Raw genomic sequence first — 25505 nt, 5'->3', positions numbered from 1 at the left:
TGAAATAAATCCATAAACATTTCTATTCAAAAATGACTTCTACCAATGATTCTGGATCCTCCCTTCTAGTACATGTATAAAGAGTGATCTATAAACTGAATTCTTCCAGGAAATGATGTAGATATTTACCAGATTGATCTGAGTTAAACACAACTATACTGGTTTTACTGCTTTATGAAATGTAGCCATTAACATCCAAGGCATTTTGGTGGATTTTGGAAATCATCCTTAAAATCCATCTGTTAGAAATCACTTGTTCCAGCAGGAATTTCCTCCCTCTCTCACCCTTCTGCCTTCTTTCTCTCTCTCTTACATATATTATACCTTCCTGTATATGCTTGTTCTTGTGGACCTTTTCAGCTTCCAGTGGTTAATTTCTATTCACCCAAGGTGAGACATTCAATTATTATAATATCTGCATTTTTCCTATTGATGGATATACAATAAAGAATAAGACTCTAATGCCTTGACTTGCTGAAGAAACATATTGACATAAGTTTCTAATTTTGTTCATTATATGTTGCATAATCATAAATAAAATATCCTTGAGAAATAAGCAATATTGTTCTCATCTCAACTTCACTAAAGCGTTGCTGCCTTCAAAATACTTTCAGAGTCTTAAGAGTATATACCTATATACAATGCATACAAGTAAATAGACATAAACATACAATGCATACAAGTAAGCAGCCTGAAAGCATATGCATATCCTCTCATGTGTTGAGAAAGATAACAAAAATATTATTTTTCTACCTACATATTCTTCTGTAGTGGATCAAATAATTAAGCAAAGCAAAAGTCTTGCGTTTCATTTATATCTTGCAAAAATCTGACCATTTGAAGTAAATAAGACAGCATTTCCCTTCAAGTGTGTTTTTAAACGGTATTCTATTAATGATTGATATAGATTTACATGAATTGGTGAAATAATTAAAATCAGCATTTCTCAGTTAGCGATATTGTGTTGGTTCATCAGTGATATACACCGTCTCCAGGGAATGGATGGTGGAACAAATCTCACAAAGAACAGTTAATCATTATTATTTTAAAATAATCATTATTTTAAAAATAAACAAATTAGACAATTTGAAATTTGCTTTAAATAATTAATATTTACTGAATTAAATAATGACATTTAAATGAATGGATGTAGCATATATGCATGAGTTCAACTCATTGTTCAATTAACAAGTTATTGTGGAAGATTTAGACAGCAACTGCAATCTTATTGTATGATTCCAATAACATCAGAACTTACGGAAAGAATCCCTGATTCCATCTTTTATACATGTCAACCTAAATTTACTATTTTGCATCTAAAAGCAAATAGCACATTGGTTGGGATGTACACCTTTATCTCAGGCTCACATGTAAACAAAAAGCAGATTTGCTCCCTGTCCAGGAGAAGAAAAAAAATTGTGTGTGTGGTAGGGGAGAGAAAGAGTATCTGAGAGAGACTATAGACAAAATTCAGGAGGAAGGTAAGGAAGAATTTGTATGCTGCAATAGAAAATAGGCCCCAGATTAAAATTTAGAACATCCTAAGGGAAAGGAAATTCATGTAGATGGGAATCAGAAGAAATATTTGTTTCAAGAGTTTGGTTTTTTGGGTAGACATAGATGAATGTGTCCCGTATCTTTGTGCAACCCTTATCTCCATAGAGATTAGCTTTCAGAGAGTTCCTGGGGGCTGGGGAGGGTAGAAAAGAGTAAACTATGGGCCATTTCCCCCCCCCCCAGCCTCCATAAGCACTCTGTAAGCTTCCATAAGGCTATGCATGAAAAAATTTTGACGAAAAAAGGGGGCATTTTTTGCTCGTTTTTGGCCCCCCAAACTCCCCAGGAGCACTCTGCAACCGCCCCCCGGCTATTCATGCCTTTTTTGAAAAAAATAAAACAGGGCCGTTTTGGGGAAGTTTGCAGAGTGAAAAAACTTTTTTTTTCCTTTTGGAAAGCTCTTTAACTGATTGATGAGAATTGCATTGATCAAGTGCTGTGCCAGCAGAAACAAAGTCTTAGGTGCTGCAGATTGTCAGCGATTTCCTTCTCCAGCACATGGATAAATACATCTGGCAACATCTACCTACCTACCTTACTCTCTCTTTCCCTACCTACCCACTGTATTTCTCTCTCTCTCTCTTTCTCTCTCTCTCTCTCTCTCTCCTCTATCTACCTATCTACCTACTCTCTCCCTACCTATCTACTATATTTCTATATATATATATATCCCTTTGCCTACCAACCTACCTAATCTCTCTCTCTTCCTACCTACTGTATTTCTCTCTATCTCTCTCTATTTCTCTCTCTATCCCTTTATCTACCTACCTACCTAACTATTCTCTCTCCCTACCTATCTACTGTATTTCTCTCTCTTTCTTTCCATCTCTATCCCTCTATCTACCTACCTACTTTTTATTTTAATTTGCCTCTTCAAAACCTTGGTGCATCTTATATGCCGAAAAATATGAGTAATTAGAATTGTGCTAATTTATATTTGTTTGTAGGTGCGTATATGTGTGTGCACGTGCATCCACGCTTTAACTATGTTTATTCTTTGAATAATTTAATGCTATTTATTTTCTCGCTATTTAGGTACTATATTTATATATCCATCCACCTCACAAAATGTGACCATGGGAAACACATACTTTTTCAAACATTAAAAAGAGTAATATGAAAAACAATCAACAGTTTTAAAAAAATAATGTTACAGTTTTTGAAAGGCAAAGAAAGAGCAACAGATTTTAATCATAATTTGAGCCAGACCTCCAGGGAATCTCTTTAAAACCAGTTTTCCTTTATAGGTAGTAGATAAAAACCACCTTGGGGTCTGCCCGAATTAGCAAGTGTATTTATATATTTCAGACATATATTTTTTTGTTTCATTCATTTGAGGTTACTGACTACAAAGATTAGAAAATGTTATAATTTATCTTTGCAACATTAACAAAGTATTAATATTTAAAGATAAAAGAATTTTTACAATTGTATTTAATAAAATTTTATCTTGTTTATGCTTTAAGAGATTAATTTACTTTCAAAGGGGAAGCATCTGACACCTTTAGGCACATACCTAGAAACTATATGGTCACGAGAGTTCATTATAGATTTCTTTTTTGTAATTATCAGAAAGTAACACAAAATATGGGAGCCTTACTTTTTTACAGCTAGAGTTAGCGCATATAACACTAGTCAATATACTCTCTAGATCAGGGGTGTCAAACTCGTGGCCTGAGGGCTAGATGTGTCGCCTTCTGGCCATGCCCCATTTTAGCAAAGGGAAAAAGCTGCAATACATCACATGATGACATGTCATTACAATTTTGACACCCTTGCTCTAGATAATCAGTACTGTCATTTAGAACTAGAAAGTTATTTTCCCAGGGAGCAAATGGAAGAGCTCCGTGAAGACTCAGATGACAACTGACAGAAGTGGCTCACGATTTGTACCTTTCCACTTCCTATGTTTCATCATTCAAATATGACTAAGACCAATGCCATTTGTTGACTAACCTATCTAAAATCCCTCCCCATAACTGCTCTTTCATAGGTTCAATGAATTTTAAGTGTGTGATAGGAAAGGAGATTAGATTATTTCTATCCACTATTCTTATAACATCTTCCCATACATACTATACAGTATAAACTTGAAGAAATGCAAACACATATACCATTTGGAGGGATCTTAATATAGGAAACATAGATGTTTATAATCTTGTATGCATAAATTACTTTTGAGCCTTCAAGTGGGCATGTGGCTATCCAATTTTGGTCATCATCTAATATTATGCTTTGCTGTCTGTTATCCTTATCCTTTGCTTCCAAACATCACAACTGTACTATTATGTTTAGTAAAATGACAACCAAAAGCTTTCTTAAACTAGGAAAACTTTTAATACTCTTGTCAGTCAAAAGAAGATTATGAGGCTTTTTTTCCAGAAGAAAAAAACAGCAAACAAAAATTTGCTTAAATGCAATTTATTCAGCATGTTGTCATCCATAGTTAAATTAAATGCTTATGTACAAGAATGAATAGTGCTAATCCAAGCAAATACCACCAATTGATATATTTTTAATCTCTCCTAGTAGTATATTCTTTATTAAGCCTAGCAACTGTAAGTAAGTTGCTTATTATTCTAAACATATGACAAACTTACACTTAAAACATTTATACAATTTTATTGTTATAGTTTGATCATGTATCTCAATTTATAATGCTATCCCTAACAGTTTCAATAGTTGCATGAGTCATTCAGACTACGTGGATTAAGCATATATGCATGTTATATTGTTATATGCATGTTAGAAATTGTTACATTGTCAGATTCATAAATAATATAGAGATAACAGCAATCTACATCAATAGTTATAGCCAAATAGATATTGAATCACGTTTCTACTTTTATATTAATGCATTACTGAATTACAGTGAGTTTTGACACTTTTATCACAAATAATCAATAATTTACACTACGTTTAAAAAGAAATATTCAGAAAATCTGTACGCATATAAACACAGATATATTTTTCTATTTAGCATTTAATTCTAAATTCTGTTTAGAATAAAATAGACAATCTACCTAGCCAGTCATTTATTTATTTATTTATTCCTCAGTCGCATTTTGGTCATGAATTTATTAATTGGATAGCTGTAGAAAATTTTGGATTTATGACTTTTCTCATGCTGTCCCCATTTGTTAAATGTTTGTTAAAGGTGTTTTTTCAGGCACTACTAACCAAGCAGAAGATTCACACACTTGAAATAAAGTTGCCTTGTTTCCAATGGACCTTTGGCACATGAATCATTCTGACAGGTTAACAGCTTTTATTTTATTGTGGGCAAAATTCTGCAAACCTTAATATTAATTTAAAACACCAATGAAATATCATTAAGCGATTCTGATAACAACTTTCATCTAAGCCACTCATCCCAAACTGTCTGTAGCTGGCATAGTCTTCTGAATAACATAAAATAGAAAGGCTATCATGTCTGCAGTAACCTTCAAAGGACATTGCATCTTGTTATAGTCTTTCCAAGCCTTGAAAGTTATCCAGAAGTGGAAGCAACTTATAAGCATTACTTAAAATGCCTGGAAGGAAACTTCAACTATACAGTGACATATATATGACATTGTTTTTAGGCATTTCGAGGGTCATAAATAAGTTGGAAAACTCTTCTCCCTTAATGCCATCCATTATATCAATATTTCAAGGTCTAGCAGCACAGATCTATCTACACAAAAAGTTTGTTTTAAAATCACGGTTTCTCTCATTGTAGTGAGTTTGAGTGGATCTGTATATATTTAGGTAGCCAAACACTATAAGGATAGAACCTAAAATAATATTATAAATTTGTATTCAAAAATATCACTTAGGTGTAGAAACATCTATGTTAATAACATAGTTTTCTGTCATGTGAAAATACAACATGCTAGATCATGTGGATTATTGGACTGATACTGTTATGATCGTATATGAATGTGGATTTGATGTCTGAAGAAGAAGCACTACTAGGTGTCAGATTTAGTTTGATAGAGAACCAGAAATATATAAAGAAAAGGATCCTTGTACAAGAGGCTGTTGACCTCCTTAAACACATGTGTTGTTATTTGCTCTGGCATTGTATGGAGGGAAATATTGAGAGCATAGTTATCAAAGTAACAGCCAAATTATATTATCATATTACCAATATAGTGCTAACTTAGCTTTGGAATTAAAATCAATGGCATTATTTTTTTTCTGATTAATGAAGACTTCTAAAGTAATTAGTTCTTTCAATTAGCATAGCATCCATGAATCTTTTGTTCTGAAGGATGACAAAACCCAAAAGGCATGCAATGTACCTTTACCATTTTTTCAGTGTTTGTTCATTAACACCAAATAGTCTTCTGGGTTTTCCCTCGTTCCTGATGAAGCATTTCCAGAGGAGCTCTTTTATAATCTTCTATTGCTGCTTCCTTAGGAGCCTGCACAACACAAAAGACCACTGCTGAAAAAGTCCAGAGCTTCAGGCTGTACTGCCCCTCCTGTGAAATCGTTGTGGTCTTCTGAGATGGGGTGATTCTTTCACTGCAGACTTCCTTCCCCATGTTTGCAGTTTTAGATTTATAAAAGGATTTCTGTGGGAGTTTGAAGAAATGAGAACGGTGACACAGATGCAACAGATTCTTTTTTTCACTGCCTCCTTCAGCTTCATATAAAAGAGACGTGATCCACTGACACAGATTCTTCTCCATGCACATGATTAATATTTTATCAAGATTGACTGTTCATAAGGATTCCTTAAAATATCTCGATTTCGTTGAACAGTAGATTTCTTCTTTCTCTAAAAGCAAGAATTAAAGGAATTGTTTTAGTCTTATTGAATAAAGTCAATTTACTTTAGTAGAGGCAATTTGATGTAGCGGTTCAGGCATCAACCTAAAACCCAGATGACCTTGAGTTCCAGTCCCACCTTAGGCACAAAGGCAGCTTGCTCCAGTCTCTTTCTCCCAACCCAAGGAGCAGAGGTGAGTTTCACATAGGTTTACCACTGGTTGCTTTATGATCATGCGCGCCTTCCACGCATGCACTTTGCTTGCACACGTTTGGCTTACATGCACGTGTGTGGCTTAGAAAACGTGACTAAATAGGACAGCATAGTGCCAGGGCAGATGGGCAAGTGGGCCTATCCGCAGGTCACCACTACCAGTTCGCCTGAACCGTTCTGAACCGGCTTAATACCACCTCTGCCTAGAAGGGAGACAATGGCAAACCACTTCTGAAAAAACCTTGCCAAGAAAATGGCAGGGACTTGTCTAGGACTTGTCTGAGAATTGGACAAAATTGAATGGAAGAAAAAGAAAATCACATTACTCACTGAAAAGACTGTTTAAATTTTACAGAATGCTGGATAGGGCTATTTGTATTTAAAACATACGTGGACTTTCTATGTGATCATGTTCACAGACAAAAATATGCTTACAATGGTCTAAATGACTATCTAATATGCAAGATTTTTAACATTATTAGGAAAGGTAACCCTATTCCAAAATGCCTGCAAGTGAACAAAAGTAACGTTTTACAAAATAGCTTACTATTTCTTTCTACATTTTATTTATTAATTTAGTGCACCTTTAGGTCACCTTTCAAAATTCCATATATTTCTTAACATAGCTTGCACGCCTGAAAAAAAATCCTCTTCTGTTTATTTCTGTTTTACTTCATTATGGCAGCATGATTTGAAGAAGAAATAATATTGTTATTTAATCTTTGTAAACAAGGCATCCTTGTTGATAGTTGAAAAGCATGATTCTATTAGTATATCCCAAATGATCATCTGCCTATTTCTGATGTAACTCACTGGGCATAAAGTCAATATTTAGCACTAGATAATATTGTTCAATTTATAAACAATTCTCTTATGGATTGTTGTGCACTATCTAGCTGGGATTTTATAGGAAGAAAAGATTGGAAGCATCTTTCTATCTATCATTTTAAATATTCCCAGTAGTGAGACTACTTCACTAAATATAATTATATACAAGATTGCAATCAAATAACCCTTACAGCAATAGATAAATTGATTGAAATATTTTAACCTACATTCCTTACGATATGCATATCAAGAGATATGCATTATATGACAAGAAATCTAAACTGAAAATAATAAGCATTTTTAAGAAGATATATATTATTTGTAAGAAATATTTAAATAGGGCCAAAGCACTAACATTGCTATACAAAATAAACATTATAAATTCTACTAAGCATTTTTCTTCACACACTTATTTGTATGTCTTACTTTCCACTGAACATCATGGGTTTACATCTGTGCAAAGATTGCATTAGTTTAGAAAAACTGTCTGAAACTTCAACTCCCTTTTTTACTTTTACTTCATTTAAATGCTGAATAAGGTAGAAATATTTTAAGGAAGAAAAATATTAGTTTCTTGGCATTACAAATCATATATTCTATGCATTTTTTTAAATTTAAAGAATTTAAATTAAAAGAAAATCCAGATTTCATTACAAAATTTTACATTCATGAAAACATTTCTGGAAAAATCAGTTTGGGCTTCATAAAGTTTACATGAACAAACTTCTGCTAATGCAGCAAAAGGCTATATGAAGACACTCTTCTGTGGCATCATTCTATTATCCACAACTATCTGTGAATTTAACCACAGTTCCTGAGATTATCCTATTTTGCTTAGATTCATGCAAAATATTTTTAAATGCATATAGCTTTGACAATTAACTGAATAACAGATTTGGAAGGGACCTTGGAGGTCCTCTAGTCCAATCCCCTGATTAAGCAGGAAACCCTATACCATTTCAACTGTCCAATCTCTTTTAAAAGTCTCTAGTGATGGAGCAACTTCTGAAGGCAAGCGGTTTCACTGATTAATTGTTCTCATTCTTAGGAAATTTCTCCTTAATTCCAGGTTGCTTTCCTCCTTGATTAGTTTCCATTCATTTCTTCTTGTCTTACCTTCTGGTGCTTTGGAAAACAAGTTGATCCCTCTTCTTAATGGCAGCCATTTTTTTCTGCTCCATAAGTTATTGTCTATTGTGGAATTTTATGATAACATAAAGTCTACGCCACCATTACATTTTCTTAGACATTTTCTAAGTGTTATAATGAAATTTAATCATTTATAAGATTATGGTGCTATCAAACGAAAACAAAACTGCCATATTAACTGCAAATGCAGAGAATCTTGGTTTTAATTTGCACATATATATGTATATAGACAGATTCTTTACACACTCTTGTTGTTGCAAAAGAAAAATGGATAAACTCAAAAAACCTCCACTTTTTAATTAAAGTTAGGAACCATGAAATCTATTACACATGTGAACTCTGCGTAAAATCACAGTCCTTAGTTGCCTTGAAGATGCAAGATCTATGAAAAAGAGAATGTTTTCATTCTATCAAAGACAAGGAAAATGAAAAATAGGTATAATAGAGATGTGAACAAGGTCAGACCCCACAAAGAAAAGAACCAAGGTCCCAAACTGGTGCTCAGAAAAATTGCAAATTTATTATAGTGTTTAATAGTATAACTAATCAATTTCTAGTACTTCCCAGAGTAACATAAAGACTGCTTGAAGTTATTCCAGAAACAACATTTATTTGATAAAACACAGCCTGGTAAAGTTCCAAATGAACTGCTATAGCATTGGAAAGAGAAAGTATGAGTTCATAAATTGAAATTTTATTTGATATACTATACCCAGGGGTGAAATTCAGCAGGTTCTGACAGGTTCTGGAGAATTGGTAGTGGAAATTTTGAGTGGTTTGGAGAACCGGCAAATACCACCTCTGGATGGCCCCAGAGTGGGATGGGAATGGAGACTTCACAATATGCTTCCACCAGGAGTGGGGAGGAAATGGGGATTTTGCAGTATCCGTCCCCTGCCACGCCCACCAAGCCATGCCCACAAAACCAGTAGTAAAAAAATTTGAATTTCACCACTGATTATATCCTATAATAATCTTACATTTTTAGAACACTAGCATGAAAACCTGCCTTTTTCTTTATATGTATCCTTTTTTAATTGCTTTTTTATTCCCCCCCCCAATACAGCAATGTCATATAGAACATTTTATAGCGATTGAGAGATATAATGTACTGTTTTCATATTCCTTAGTCCAACAGACGATTTCTCAATTCCATAATTTGTTGGGTACTACAAGAGTCACATTTAATGTTCCACTCCACACATACCCATATTATCTCCTTTTGACATCTTCCACTTCCACATGCACACTGTCCTTTCACAGAGTTTGGTATCCTAGGAGATGCGTGTTTCTCTCCTTGCAATTCCAGATGAAGCTGTTTTCCAATGAAGCTGTTAGATGTTTCCCCAAATTTGCGAAAAAGAGGAATGTCAGCAAAACTGTTGGAGAAGGGAAAGGATAAATGTCCTTTATCCAACCTTATTCCCTACAGCTGCAGGTTGGATCTGTGAAGAACAGCAGATTGATAAAAGTGAAAAAGGAGTGCTGAAAAAGATTCATTTGCTGAAGCCCATTCCATCTTACTCAGTGTTCAACTATTTCCTTTAAATGATGAAAAAGGATTTTATGGTCACTGGTTTTTGTTGTTGTTGCTGTTGTTGTTGTTGTTGTTTTAATGCAGGTCTAGCAGAATCCATGTTTTCAGAGCACAGTGCTTCTTGTGCTGCAGCTGGGAAGAAAATGCTTAGTCCATGCCCCTCATGTTTTAAAAAAGGCAGATCTGGCAAAAATTGTTTTTTTCAAGCATTCATTATCTCTAGATAGAGTATGCTATCTCTCTCGATACATATGCAAAGAATGAAACACTATGAGGACAATGGGCTATCTCTGTCTATTTGTGCACTAATCATTAATATTTATTTGCAATTATTTTAAAATTTAAGAAAACAGACTTTTCTTTCTTTTTTTTGAAAAGTAACAATTACAAATAAATTGGTAAATCTATGCAACAATAAGTTGCAATAGGTGCTCAAAGCACTAATGTTTCTTATTGTTGTTTTGTCACTGAACTTATTTCAATGTTTGATCATACACTCAGAGTTCTGGACTGGAAAGATATATGAATATCTTTAAGTAAGTAAATAAATAAGAAAGAAACCAAACTAGTTCTCAAGAAATCATCTGTGTTGCCCATATGAAATTTTATGGAATGGGTAACCAGATTGGATATAGAATCATGATTTTTAAAGCAGGACCACTTTCATTTTTAATATAAGAATAAACTTAAAATGTATAACTATAAACAATTATTGTTCTTAGTCTGCCTCTATTAGACTATGATAACAGGTATTCTTTCTCTATTATATGTTCCAAATTACATAATTTAAAATTATTCAGTAAGTAAGTCTCCTTCAACTATAGCTTGAGCGTCAGTGACTTAATGGACACTGGATATGTCGTTTTCTTTGCAACAATATGGATTGTTGTTTGCCATTGCCTTCTTCAGGAATATTTGGGGAGTGTTCTATTAACTAAGAACTGTTTGTATTCTCTTGTCTAGCTATTAAATTCTTCCTGCCCTGTGTTTCTGCCTCCTTGATCTTTAAACCATCTTAAAATAATTCTGTCCAAACTGAAACAGCCTTTCTATTAGAATGTTACCCTGTTTCTTAGCTGTCTTAACTTTCTGCTCTAAGAAAGCAATTGCCAATCATCTTCCATCAAGTTGGCAAGGCTTACCAGATATATATGTGTACTGCAGTGACATCACCCTCCCTGGTGTACTGTATGTATACATTATGTATCAGAGGTGGGTTGTTCATTTTTTTTACTACCAGTTTGGGCACATGCACAGAAGCATCCAGGCAGGTGGGCGGAGTCTCCTGCCACCACTACTACCGGTTCGCCTGATCCGGGCCGAACCAGCAGCAACCGACCTCTGTTATGTATGTCACACAGACAATTTAATTCATTAAATTGAATTGTTTTATCTATATACAGAGTTAAAGCATCACCATGCAGATGCACAAAAACAAAATAACCAGTTTTAAAATAAAACTCCTTTACAACTGCCTTATAGGTCTTCAGGAGCTACCTTTAATAGTAATGCTACAATAGTGCAAAGATTATAAACACTTGTCTTGAAAACAAAAGGTTGCTGGTAAAGACCTGAAAAAATATTTATTACTATTTTTTTCTTTCCCCTGAGCTATCTACTTTTCCTTGGGCTTCTTATTTCTTTTCTTTTTTTTTTTTTTTTGGTCTTTGGTCAGTCCAGTAGTATATTGTTTCATCATTTTTTGAGTAATTTAATGTATTCACATGAAATCCTTCTATTTCAAGTGACTGGAAAACTGATGAAGAGATGCATCATTGCAATTGATGGGAAATTGGGCAGTGAACAGAAAAGAGAAAAAATAATTAAAACTGTAGAAAACTTAACTAAGTTAATCCTTTAAGTATGGTGGCATTTATCCTTTTGTGAAATATGGTATAAATTGTTGGGATTAACTGTAGCAAAGTGAAGTACGCCATCCAAAACAAATAGTCAATTTAAATGGAAAAAACACTTTAAATTCACAGCAGAAAAATACATCTCGAGGTTACATTTCTGATGGGAAGTGTGGAGAACAGAGCAACAGTCATCTGTTCTTGCCTTACAAAAACATCAAAGGGGAAGAGGCGAATGGCTAAATCCTATGCCTAACCATGCTTCATTTCTGATTAGGGACAAGGTTAGCCAGTTGTTGTTTCCTGCTGGGTGCTACATACGGCACAATTTGTTTTTAAATGACATAATTATTGCAATCATAAAACATCTTATTTCTGTCTCACAATTCATTTATTATCTGAGTAGTTACGCTGAATATTCCTTATGAATGAATGGTTCCATATTTTAGTACATGAGGCAGTAGCAAAGGAGGCTGGTTCTGCAAATACTGAAGAGGAGGAAGAGAGAATGTTAATATGCATTGCAAACATCAGCTTCCATGGTGGAATAAGGGAGTAAAAATGCCAAGATTGGCAGTCAGTGAGTGTTCTCCAAGCCCCACCATTTGTCCATGTATAGAGGGGTTCAACTTCACTCATGTTGCCATGGTTACTATCTTGCCTTTTTGACACCTTCTCCCATTGATGTCAGTGATCTTAGCCCCAGTAAACTGTACACCCACATCTTTAGCTGAAACCCAACAAGAGCCAAATCATGTCTTAGATGGAAAAACATCCCATGTTAACTTTAAAAAAAATAAAATATATTAACTTAAATCTATCACAAAAACTTGTAGTAAATACTTTCAAATATATGTTTCACAGTGTACCCATTGTTAACCATGCAGCCTTTGCTCTATGGACAAGCCCCCTACTCTTTTATCCTTCAAGAGACCATTCAAGACCTGGCTTTTCCCACAAATGAAGGGAATGGGAATTGGAAAGGGACAACGACCAGAAAGTGTGGTTGATAACACCAGGTGTTTCTGTTTTTAATTCATTGTTGGTGGTTTTATATTGTTTTATTGCTTGTAAGCTGCACAGAGGTGGTTTTAAAATGGGTAGCTGTACAAATTTTAAATTAAAAATATGTTATTACACTAGCAATAACATTTGTGCATGTTAACTGATCATTGGAAATCACCAGCTAGCAATAAATCTATTTGTAGAACTGTTTTTTCAGTTGAAAAGCAAATTCTTCCCTTGTAGCAAATTATTTGGAAAGAGAAAACTTTGAGTCATTCTAAACATTGATTTTAGAAAGCAAGGAATGGCAAATATAAATAAATAAATGGTTTTGTACATCTCTACATTTCCTACCCATAATCAGTTCAATTTCTAGTAAACAAGAAGAAATCTATTCAAATCAGTATGTTTTATTAGAATCACAAGACTTACTTTTTTATGATGTTCCAGAACTTCATGTATATTCTTGGCACAAAAACCTGTGACTGTAATGGAAACTGAGAAGTCTTTCAAATAGTGTGTCTGTTGGCAAAGTGCAACCAATTACACTAATGTACAAATTCTGAAAACAAGCTTCTCTTGAAGGGGACAGTGAATCAGAACAAAGGGGTACTTTGAAGTGTGCCACATGTTTTTCCAGTTCTGTTTCAATTCCCCAGGCTTACAATCAGTTGAAAATTGGGAATAATAAGTATGAACTGTGCTATCTGAAACAAACTAGTATTAATCTGATCTTTAAACATCTCCTTTTAAAAGGCAAATGTCAGGGTTGTGTTGTTCTATGAATGTGTTATGGGTTTTTATATAACAAGAATATTATGATTCCTAAATGAAACCAAAATAAAGCTTACAGGTTTTTTCCCCTGCAATGATAAGTGCCTACACCCATTTGATTGCTCCAGCTTCAGAGTTCAAGCAAGACCTGACTCCTAAAAGCTTATCCAGATTATCAGATTTCCTTGTCTCAGAAAGTTTTGGAAGGCAAAAGTGGAAAACATTGCCCCACTTTAGCTCCCCAGGGACATGTTTTTATGCTTCACTTCTGAAGTAAACTGTTCCATATTCTGTTGCCTCAAGCATTGCTGGGGTTTGAAGAAAACACTTGACCTTGATGTAGGCTACCCTGAGCAGTTTTAATATGCAGAATCAGGAACATCTCTGCAAATGAATTAATGTTTCCCATACTCTGTAATATCTTACCTATGAATGCTGTAATAGCTCAATGTGTATAATACTTGTATTGTAATCAGAATCTGGTTGATTCAAAACCCAGAAGGCTTTTTGGCACTATTGTTATTTTTTCCCCTTAAACTTTATACTTTTCCCATTAGTACAGTTTTCCTCACTTTTTTCAGTCATCTAATACAGAAATAAACCTATGAACAACTATAGATTATTCAGGCTATTTGGAAGCTAAGGATGAATGACTGAAAAATTGAAGAAACGATGTGGAAATTATAAAAACAAAAAATATATAATTTTAAAAAGAGCAAATAAATGCTGTCTTCTGCTGTCCTCAATTTTAAATGTATTAAATATTTTCAGCTTCTGTACATTTGAAGGCTATGTTCACGGAAGATCACAATGTATTGTGAGGACAAGGCTTATTTTACTATGCTTTGCATAGTATAAACCACACATTTATGAATCAATTGTGCTGAATTATCTTTTCCCAAGTGGGCATGGACTTCAACTTTCAGAATGCTTCAGTCAACACAGTGCCATTGCTGAAAATACTGGGAGTTGAGGAGACATTTGGAGAATGCCAGTTTGAAAAACATTGACATAGGGAATACGGTTATAAACTTCTCTGTACATGCCTCCATGTATGAGGATTCCCACATGCAGTTTATTCTGTGCCTGACTGTATAATACATAATAGCTTTGGTCAGGATAAATAGTCATAGAAAAGGGTTTATTGAATAAGCTATTTGGTCTCCATTTTCTCTTGAGCCATTGTAGATAAGTGTATTTAGTGGATAAACATCTAATGTTAAGTTCCACACTAGATAAATTTTATTTTGAACTTTCTCACCCTAATCTTGAGAGCCAGTTTGATATAGTGGTTAAGATATGAGGCTAAAAACTGGAGAACTAGGAATTCTAGTCCTCCCATGGGCATAACCAGCTAGATTCCTCTTTCTGGCCCTATGAAGATGACAATGGCAAACCACTTCCAAAATCTTGCCATGCAGGGATTTCTCCAGGTAGATGCCAAAAGTCAACAGGATATGGAGTACATATACACACAGAGAAATACATAGAAAAACAAAACTTCCTGACCTTAAACTATAATTTCATTCTGAGATGAGCAAAAACGTACTGTCAGAGCAATGGTGTTCCTCAAAATGTTAGCTCAGTCTCATTGTAAGGTATTCCTCACAATGTTAATTCAGTGATTTAGCTCAGTGCCAGAGGTCATGATGTACTTTCATACCACCACTCTGTGCAAAAAGCAAGTCATGGATTCAGCTAAAAAAAAAATCTGGGTAGAATACATAAGCAGAAAATGTTTCTGATTAAAAAGGAAATGCCAAACTGAATCTTCTGCCTAGGAAATCTTGAATTATATCCCTTCCTATGGATCCCAGGCCTTCATTTTCTTAATTGTTCCTCTGCAGATAATTATCTTGCAGCTCTCAGCAGCTCTGCTGACTGCAGGGACCCTAACTGACACAATAATTTCATGCGTCAGCATTCTAAATAGAAATGAATACAAATCAGTCAGGGCAGCTGCAGTAGTGTAACCTGCAACTCTAACCTGTTTTATGTAGGTTTTCAACATTTTCTCTGCAGAGTAAGCTATGAAATGGTGAGTATTCCTCTATAAGACAGCATGCCTCTGCAGTCTGCCTCTCAGATCAGTTGAAGAACTTGCACTTCCATGCTAAATTAACTAAGGTGCAAAAACAGTCACGAGATGCAAAACAGTATTTATATTCTGTGCCAAGTTACAGTATGTTTTTGTTTAATGGATACAAACAGAATAGTTCTGAATACTTAAACCGGAGTCCACTTGACCTTTAAGGATTACAATCTTTATTTATTTTTTATGGTTTGTAAATGACAATTACTCTCTTAATGGGCAGAGTTACCCAACAGTACATGTCATTTGATCACCAATTAAATGTAGAGCTAACTTCCTGACAAAGAGGACATTCCTAATAAGATTTCTTAATTATGTGGCTCTGTCATTTTACAAGCACAAAACAATGAGCAATAATAAGAGAAGGATGGAACTCAGAAAAACTGTATAAAGCGTCCCTAATAAGATTTCCATATGCCAACAGCTTCTTTTTCATCTGATGTTTTTGCAGTGAAGAAGATTCTTGACTATAAAAGATGAAGAGTCTACTTTTTCTGGTGCTGATTTTTTTCTGCTGGGTTGAGCATCATGCTGCTAACTTCACTCTGGAGCATGATAGAATAATTCACGTCCACGGTGAGTAAAAGAAATTCAATGAACAATTGTGATGCTGTAATAAAAAGGTTAACTTTTGCTACATTTATAAAACTGATTAGCTAACTTTGCTGCAGGGTTACAATTTTTTTATATACTGCAGTGCTTTTTAGGTTAAAACTGCAGTACCACATTTCTGTGATTTTTTTTTTGTCAAAGAAGCAATGGTTACTAAAATCAAAATGCATGCATGTTAAATACAGCAAGTAAGCAATTAGGTTCTCTGATAGATATCTGCCTACTCTATAATAAATAAGATCCAAAGCTCGTCATAAGTAAACCTCCATAGCACAGAAATATGGTAATGATGGATTATGAAAACACAGTGATGCAAAAAAAGAGATCAGCAGAAACTTAGACAACATAAAAAGTAGCTTACCTCCCCAGATAGATGCCTCCCCATTGCTTTGATTTCTATGAAACGCTACCTCTTAACATATTTATGTACATCCATTCAAATCCTAAAGCTTATGATTGGCTGTGCAAAGCTTTGAGGCTATAGCAGAATGCAGCTGTTTTTCAGTTCTGGCTTCAGCAGCCGAGGATCATCCTGTATGAAGCAAGCCAATACATTTATTTATGCAGAAGTGACAGGCAGGATAAATGTCATGCAGTTTCTCTACTTTGTATAGCTTACATTTTGACAATTTAAGCTATATGGCCTATGGATACCCAGACTAAACTCTGGAGATTTAGTGCAACATAGAGAATGGTGTGGCATGATGATATCTAGAAAGAAATGATTGAGCATCAGAACAACTTCAGGAGGATTGTAAGGGAGCAGTCATCGCCTGAAATCAGATCTAGTTTTCCAGGTCAAAACAGAAATGGAAAATAATAAGGTGTGAATTAAAAATGGGTCTCAATGAATAGGATTATTTCTGTTTTAGAGTTATTATCAAGATGCTAATGTGCTTTATTGTCTACTTTACATGGGAATGTAAAACTTTTTAAATCACTCTAATTTGGAATTTTGCTCTAAAAATATTTGAGTTCTTTCTCACTGTAAAAATGTTACATATATGTTCTGGAGGATATAACATATGTAACATATGTTATATGTAACATATATGTAAATATATATTGCATACAATGTTCTGGAGGATCTTTGATTAAGGTTTGATTATGAATAAGCATTCAGAAGGATCTTTCATGATAATGGGCACCAGCAATGTAAGGGTATAGGGAAAAAATGAGAAGTGGCAAAGAATATACCCTAAACTGAAAATATGGCTAGCTAAATACTTAAGAAAGTTGACATAGGTCAAAAAGTTGACTTAGAATCAGTAAAAGATGATGCCAAATACATTATAAGCCAAATACATGGCTTAAAAGTAACTGTTTTGAAGTAAGATAGATAATGGTGAAGACGATGATGGATAGATTTTAAAGGAAAAAGCTTCCCAAAGTAGTTGTAACACTTGATTCAATTATTGTAGAGAATGCTGGTTTCAAAAATTCTGTTTTTATTGTTGGAGATGTGTCAGTCTATAATTCCCACACTGAACAAAGATTACAGAACCTTCAAGATGCCAGCCCAACAATTTAACAGTGATGGAAAAAGCCTTGCAATTTGGGTACAATTGATAATTCACCCACTTTAGGATCAGGTACAAGATTCCCAGTTCAAATAATGTCAATTTTTTCAGCCATTCTGAACATGGATTCATGTATACTTTCACCATGAATAATTATTACAACACCTTCCTGAATTTGGTGACCTACACATAAGAGGTGGGTTCCTACCAGTTCGGCCCAGTTCAGCTGAACCGGTAGTGGCATGCCGGCCTGGGTCGCTGCCGGTTCTGCAACCCAGGTTGGGCAAGGTTTTCTGGTTGCCACCGCCATCTTTTTTTTTTAGTTCTGCACATGCGCAGAACATTTTTTATTGAACTGTGCATATGCACGCAAAGTGCACACACAAGTGAATTGGCAGTAACATCAGCCAGAAACCACCCCTGATACAGCTAAATTGAATTCAACTTTCATGGGAGATTATTTTATCACTATTTATAGTTGTCACCCCTTTTTATCTTGAACTGGTTTTTAGCCTTTCCTATTTATAATTGCAATTAGTGATAGAATTAATTTAATATTAAGTAAGCTCATCTGAATTCTATATCAATAAATCATTAGAAGGTATTGATCATAGCTCATATGTGGCAATAATCTTTACAATAATAATCTATGAAAATTATTTAGGGGATTTGTTGCAGGCTAAAGGAATCAAATTTTGTTGTGACAGAATTGAACAACCCAACTGAAAGAGCCAAATCAAAGTAAAATGACTCACTGATTCCACAGCTAATACCAAATAATTTGTACTTAAAAAACAAAATTCAACACTTATTATCAAAGCAATGAGCCTTTCCAAAAAGACATCAACACTTTTCATTCACTTTGAGTCACAAAATATTTAAGATGACACAGCTCTGCAAAAGCCAAATAGGCAGAAATTCGAGGATTTATCATTATCATTTATCATGTAGGTTCATCAAACATGAAAAAAGATGTATCAATACCATAAATTTCTACATTGTGTTTATAAAGTATTTTTCCCAATTTGTTAAATGCAAAATTTCCATGAGTTGTTTATAGCAAATTTATCAATACTAAAAATCCATTAGAAAAAGGAATAAAGGCCAGTTTTCTTCATACATATGAGCTAAGGATGATGGTTCATTGAATATGATGAGACTCATTTCCCTGTGTCTTAATGAACCGCAGGCTTAACGTGGACTAGCAGGATGATGTAGTTGTAAAAAAGCAAAATGCAATCCTGGCTATATTGACAGATACTGTATGTAGCATCAAAATCAAGAGAAATCATCATTTCTCTATTCTGTGTTGGTGAAAACATAACTGGAATATGTTTTCCACATTTTAGATGAACGCAAAGTGGTCCAGATAAGAGCAACTGAGATAATAAGGTGTATGGAAATAAAAATTAAAGAAGAGTAGTTGAAGGTGTTAAATATGTTTTGCCTAGAGAAGATTGCTAGGAGATGTGAAAGCTAACTTCAAGTAGCTGAGAGCCATCAAATAGATAAATAAAATAATAAGAGTGTATATTGGTTGTTAATTCTTAAGTAATGTTCAACAATGGAAGAGATTACCTCTTTCACGGATAGTATTTTAACAAAGATTTATGACCTTTTTTAAAAAAAAAAGTGCTGTAGTAGAATACTCTTGCATTGGCCATAAGGTTGGATAAAATGCTTCTTAAGGTATTTTTTAAGACTTTCATTCTGTGATTCTATAAAATATGCACAAAATATACATGCAGATATGGCCCAAAGGTGCACATTTTCCCTTCCTTTCAGAACTGCCTTTTTCATAAGATGGAACATAAATGGTCCTAGGATATGAGAATCCTATTTGTCAAGATGCATAACAACTGCAAATAAGTGGAGAGTGTGTGTACCCATAAACTCATTCATACTGTTGGAATATGCAGCTGTTATGGTGAAGTGCCCTGTAAGAGAATAAGAGCACTAGGTGGCACTGTTATTTTAGAAACGTATATAAAAATAGGGATATGAAATTATCTGGATCCAGAACAAGAAAGGTGTTTCTAATCAGGCATGGACATGCTCATTGTTCCTGTCAGCAGCTGCACCTATTCTGGGCTCCCATGGTAGTGAGGCAAAAAAAAAAAAAAGTACAAACCCAGAAAAATGCATGCCTGTTTTAAGAAACTGTTAGCAGGTACAGTAAGCCTCTGATTGTGCATCCGAAGCACTTTTCCCACATCGATCCAAACACCTGCACTATTCCTAGAAACAGAATAGGATAAAATCTCAGTGTTTCTGTTTACTATAACTATACTCTTCCTGAATGCCAAGGAAGGAAGAAAGGAAGGATAGGAGGGAGGGTGAGGAGGAAGGAAGGAAGGAAGGAAGGAAGGAAGGAAGGAAGGAAGGAAGGAAGGAAGGAAGGAAGGAAGGAAGGAAGGAAAAGAAGGAAATCATTAATGAAATATAAATAGGTCATTCACTGAAACTTTCACTAAATATGCTTATAGTTTTACTTTAGGTTTTCTTTGCTTTACAGACCTGCAACATTGGTCTCAGAGTTACTTTTCTATCACTCCCTGTATTATCACATTTTTTTTTATATCAGTTGGTCTCTTATATATACGTGCAGAGTAGCATACCTATCTAATGATTAGATTTTAGACCATTGTGACAATTCTGAAAAGCTTTAATTTGCCAACATTCTTATAATGCACTATGCAAGCAATAAAAAGTTCAGGCTTAAAGTTTCTTAAAATCACATGTGGTGAATTATTTTTACTACTTACTGTATTCCCATACAAAGCAAAGGTAATCAAGGATTCATTTCTACCAATATCAGGAAACCATTCCAAACTTTTCAAATTTAATTGACAGATGTGGATCAGAATGGTTTCCTTTGTTATTCTCTGTCAAAGCTCTTTTCTGGACAAGTTTTATTGTTCTTTCGTATTACAAATTTCCAATATTTTCTTAACTTATATTCTACCTCCACATCACTGTCCAATTGTAAATGAATAATTTATTCAACCAAAATCAGTTGGAACTTATTCCCAAATCAAAATTTCTATATGGGAGAAAGGGTTTAATAATGACAATTGAAATGAATCACTATTATTACTATTGTTGTTATTCACTCATATACAGCAGCAGAAATAATAATAAATGACTTTGATAATTTCCGGATACAACAAATTCATTGTTTTTTATGCATTCTGCCTTCAGCAGATTTATTCTAATGATAAAAAGACAGTTGTATTTCAACCTAGTTCAGAGTTTTTGTAAAATATTTGAGAAAGTATAATCAGGGTGATATTGCGGCTGACTCCCATATTCAGATTGGGAATTTCAGTTTTCCCCAAGGCAAAAATGTGTATTATATAATACTTATGACTCAGTGAGACTCTTTGAATTTTGTGATTGTTTAAAATATAATTTGCATGCAAGCTTTCACCACATATTGATGTGACTGAGAATCACTGAAACTTAATTAGTGGAAGAAATGAATCATATACTAATAAATGAAAACAAAATGTTAAGGAAAAAACAGTTTTTTAGAATATTAATTTAACAAACAAGTTATATTCCTTTTGCCCAGCATATGGTAGTTTGGTGTAATGGTTAAGGCATCAGACCTAGGAAGCCATGAGTTGTAGTCCATCTTAAGCATAAAGCCATTTGGGTGACCTTGAGTCAGTCACTCTTTCTCAGCTCGAGGAAGGAGGCAATAGCAAGCCAGTATTGAAAAACCTTGCCAAGAAAAATTCATGCAATAGCCTAGGCATCTGCCATGAGTCAACACTGCCTTGAAGGCACTCCCCACCCCCAAAAAAGGATACCACTTCTTGGAATTAATTTCAGGTGTCATGAAAGGACATCAAATTCTTACAAGGTATTGTAATGGTCTCAAACCATCTTCCCTTGGAAGACTATGAAGTGCAAGAAGCTCTGAAGTTGGGCTACTATAAGATATATTACCCAGGGCTATCTTTAAAGAAGATTCAGTAGTTACAATTTGTAGAAAATGTGGAAGCCCAGGCAATGATGAATGTATCTTGATATAATCAGTGACACCTGCTAATTCAAGAGAAACATTGGCTACCACAGAGTTTGAGGATATAATTCAAGATGCTGGTTGTTACCTTAAGCTACACTCAGAAATCAATTGGTACCTTATATGGCTTCAGATCTGGTTATCTGAGGGACTGCCTTGGCTATATTTATTGACCAAACCAACCACGTCAAATTAGGTCAGTTTTTTCCAAGTCCTTTCTCTATTCAGTTGTCATTGATGGGGTCTTGGAAGTAAGCATTCTCAGAAACTAGGTCTACTTTGGGGGTTCCTTCCTTATAGTGATTCATCTGCCTTAGGCTTCAGGAAGTGTTATAGACCTACATGTTCTATCTTGCATAGGAGGGTATACTATAATTTGAAGATGGTTTTCTGCAAGTGTGACATATCTATCTGTTGATCCTTACTTTTCATCATCATCATCAACAACAAAAATAACAACATCACTATCTTCCTAACATTATTATCTCAAGTACAAGATCTGCTTTTCAGATCAAGAATGCTATCTTGCATAATAAAATGTAGCATCTGGATCATGTCTGAATTTTGAAGGAGATAGTTGAAGAAGTTAATGCATATATGTTCACATTGTTAGCCATTTATATCTTCATGACTGATAGGCATGAGGAAAGAGAGAGAAGGAGATATTGTACATATCCATAGATTTTTACATGCCTAGGAATGTGACTATTTTCATCCCTGAAACAGTTTAGTATACTTCAGCCATTCCTAACACTGTTTTCTTTTTTTCCAACATGTTTTAGAAAATGCACCTCATCTTCTTGTGAAAGCAGAACAAACAAAAATCTTCTCAAATCGTGGTGGAAGTGTTACTCTGCCATGTAAATTTTACCGTGACAATACATTACCTGTCTCAGGAGTCCATAGAGTTCGTGTCAAGTGGACCAAACTCACTTCAGATTACCTCAAAGAAGTGGATGTCTATGTTGAAATGGGCTACCACAAAAAAAGTTATGGTAATTACCAAGGAAGGGTATTCTTGAAGAAAAGCACTGAAAATGATGCCTCTTTGGTCATCTCAAATTTAATGCTGGAGGATTATGGGAAATACAAATGTGAAGTCATTGAAGGTTTAGAAGATGACTCAGCTGTTGTAACTCTAGACTTGGATGGTAAGCTTCCTGACTAAACATAAATTGTTCATTAAAAATATTGCTATTACCGTTGTTCAGACAATATAGCTTTCATTTCTCAATATAACCATCTATCAGAATCCAGCCAAATTATATTTTTTTTAATTAATAAGGAAGATTATTGGATAAATTAAGTCTGTTAACCTACATTTTATTTCTGCAGAAGTTTGTAAGGGAGCTTTGTTTATTGTTTTCTACAAGCTTTATAAAATAATTTAATTGAATTTAAGACTTTAGGGTAACTAGCACTGTCCCTAACATCATACAGAATGTTTCCATAACATTGGGACAAACCCCATGAAGGAAGAACGCCTTGTTTGTAAGTGAAAGTCTTTATGGAATCCTAATCTAGATTGTGTAAATATGCCCTCTGCACATGTTATTAAATCCAAAACATCTTTGCTTCAGGTTCTATATATATTGAAATCAAGTTCAAAGCAACCTGACTTCTGAACAACTCTGGGCAGCTTGCAAAAGAGAAAAACAACATATAGAGAAACAATTGTAACAGATCAGAAGACCTACCACTAAGAAAACAAAATCTTGAGGCTCTACAAGACTGAAGAAAACAATCTTTTGGCCATTCTGATTTAAGGCATTTTTGTACTGGATGGTTCTGTCTAAACAGCCTGAATTTGATGGGAAGAAAAATATTTTGGCTGGAGAATGTACTTAGCCATAGAAGCTACCTATGTAGCTGTTTTAAGCGTTTATATTCTACATTTCTTCCATTCTGTTTCTTAAATCAAGCGTCTTATTTCAGAGAGAAAAAATCAATTTTAAGAAGGAAATGGAAGTTTTACTCACATACTAGGCCAGTTTCAACAATCCTGACTGGGTGGTTTGATCTGGTGTACAGTCTTACTATATTTGTAGGGCCTTCTCACTTACAGCAAATAGGGAAAGAAATTAAGTTTCAGTTAGAGCCAATAGCTACCAGTGTATTTTGTTTGGGAAAGTAGCATTAAAGATAAATCCACATTTAAAGCTTATTTGTAGGTTTCCCATTCCAATTCATATCAAATGACAACCTTTCTGGCCGTTCGTAAAGTTCATGTGCCAAAGTCAAACAATCCATCTTCTTACTTGCTCTTTAAAACAAGCATGCTAATAATGAAGCAACGAAGCCAAAATAATGTATCTGATAGGTGAAAACCCACATTTGAGTATTGCATAAAGAATTGGTGGTATTCAATCAGGAAAGAGTGAGCTTCAATATATGGTCTTAAGCAGTGGTGGGTTGCAGGTGGTACGCCCGGTATGGGCGTACCGGAGCCTACCCAGAGCACCGGATACCGTTCCAGTATGGTGCTCTGGAGGGCCCACCTGCCCACCTGAGCTCCTTACCTGTCCTTTAAAGCCTTTGGCACTACGTCGCAGGTGCATGGTGTGTATAGCACCTGCGCAATGCTCTGACGAGCAGCTGGAGCATCAGGGAGGCTTGCGGAAGCGTTGCTGGCATCTACAACATACGTGCGCACTGCGTGTGTGTGTGTGTGTGTGTGTGTGTGTGTGTGTGTGTGCTGCGCACGTCCATCTGGATGACGCTGGACCCATTCCAACCGTACCAGTTGGAACAGGATCTGGAACCCACCACTGGTCTTAAGAGAAGTAAGACAAAACTCTTAGACTAAATAGTTAGGCAGCATTCCCAAATATAAAATTTGCTTTGGTGATGGTAAGATCTCCATTCTTCTTCCATCTATTCTAACCTATATTGTCATTTGTAAAATGCCTTTCAGTTGGGGGAGAGTACCATTTATGTTCCAACTATAAGCCTCATTTTCAGCACTGCTGCAATATTAACATTTTGGGGCTGATTTTGTTTTTAGGGGGGGAAAATGTGCCACTGAAAAATAAGTAAACTTGCTACTGAATTCTACTGTATGATCTGAACATAGTGCAAAATGAAGGCTTAAGACCGTGGGCATCCTGCCAGAGGTGGGTTGTCCTCCCTTGATTAATTAATTAATTAAGCAGGCATCTTTTCCTCTTCTGCTTTCTTTTAGGCATTGTATTCCCTTACTTCCCACGACTGGGTCGCTATAATTTAAATTTCTATGAAGCTCAGCAAGCCTGCCTCGACCAGGATGCAGTTATAGCTTCATTTGACCAGCTATATGATGCATGGAGGTCAGGACTGGACTGGTGCAATGCAGGCTGGCTCAACGATGGGTCAGCGCAATATCCAATTAGAAATCCCAGAGACCCTTGTGGTGGGAAGAACACAGTGCCTGGAATCCGGAATTATGGCTTCTCAAATAAAGAACAAAACAAATATGATGTCTTTTGTTTTACCTCTCATTTTACTGGTAAGTAATTTGACTCCTTGGAAGTTCTCTGCAGTGTAGTGTGACATTACATATTAATTTGTATTTATTTCAGCAGGAATTGTAGCTCAGAT

General features: G+C 35.0%; 1 protein-coding gene and 1 long non-coding RNA gene across 4 annotated transcripts in view; one reads left to right on the top strand and one right to left on the bottom strand.

Annotated features, from left to right (window-relative positions):
* HAPLN1 (hyaluronan and proteoglycan link protein 1) overlaps positions 1-25505 on the top strand; it is a 53970-nt gene that overhangs the window by 24950 nt on the left and 3515 nt on the right. The window contains exons 1-4 of one of the 3 annotated variants that reach the window (XM_014057249.2): positions 14656-15713; positions 16219-16343; positions 22712-23080; positions 25111-25413. In XM_014057249.2, the coding sequence (XP_013912724.1) occupies positions 16244-16343; positions 22712-23080; positions 25111-25413 (772 nt within the window). In that variant the 5' untranslated portion in view covers positions 14656-15713; positions 16219-16243. The other 2 variants (XM_014057250.2, XM_014057248.2) reach the window with 2 other exon arrangements.
* Positions 3963-9998, bottom strand: LOC106541727 (uncharacterized). The gene is made up of 2 exons (XR_015696673.1): positions 9714-9998; positions 3963-6325 (listed from the first exon to the last, which is right to left on the bottom strand). It is a non-coding gene; the product is annotated as an uncharacterized LOC106541727 (long non-coding RNA).

This window comes from Thamnophis sirtalis, unplaced genomic scaffold, assembly GCF_051295495.1.
Source record: "Thamnophis sirtalis isolate CommonGarterSnake01/CBP01778 unplaced genomic scaffold, rThaSir2_p1.2 scaffold_5, whole genome shotgun sequence".
NCBI classification, from domain to species: domain Eukaryota; kingdom Metazoa; phylum Chordata; class Lepidosauria; order Squamata; family Natricidae; genus Thamnophis; species Thamnophis sirtalis.
Note: the sequence above shows the minus strand (reverse complement) of the source record. Positions and strands in the feature narration are given on the sequence as shown.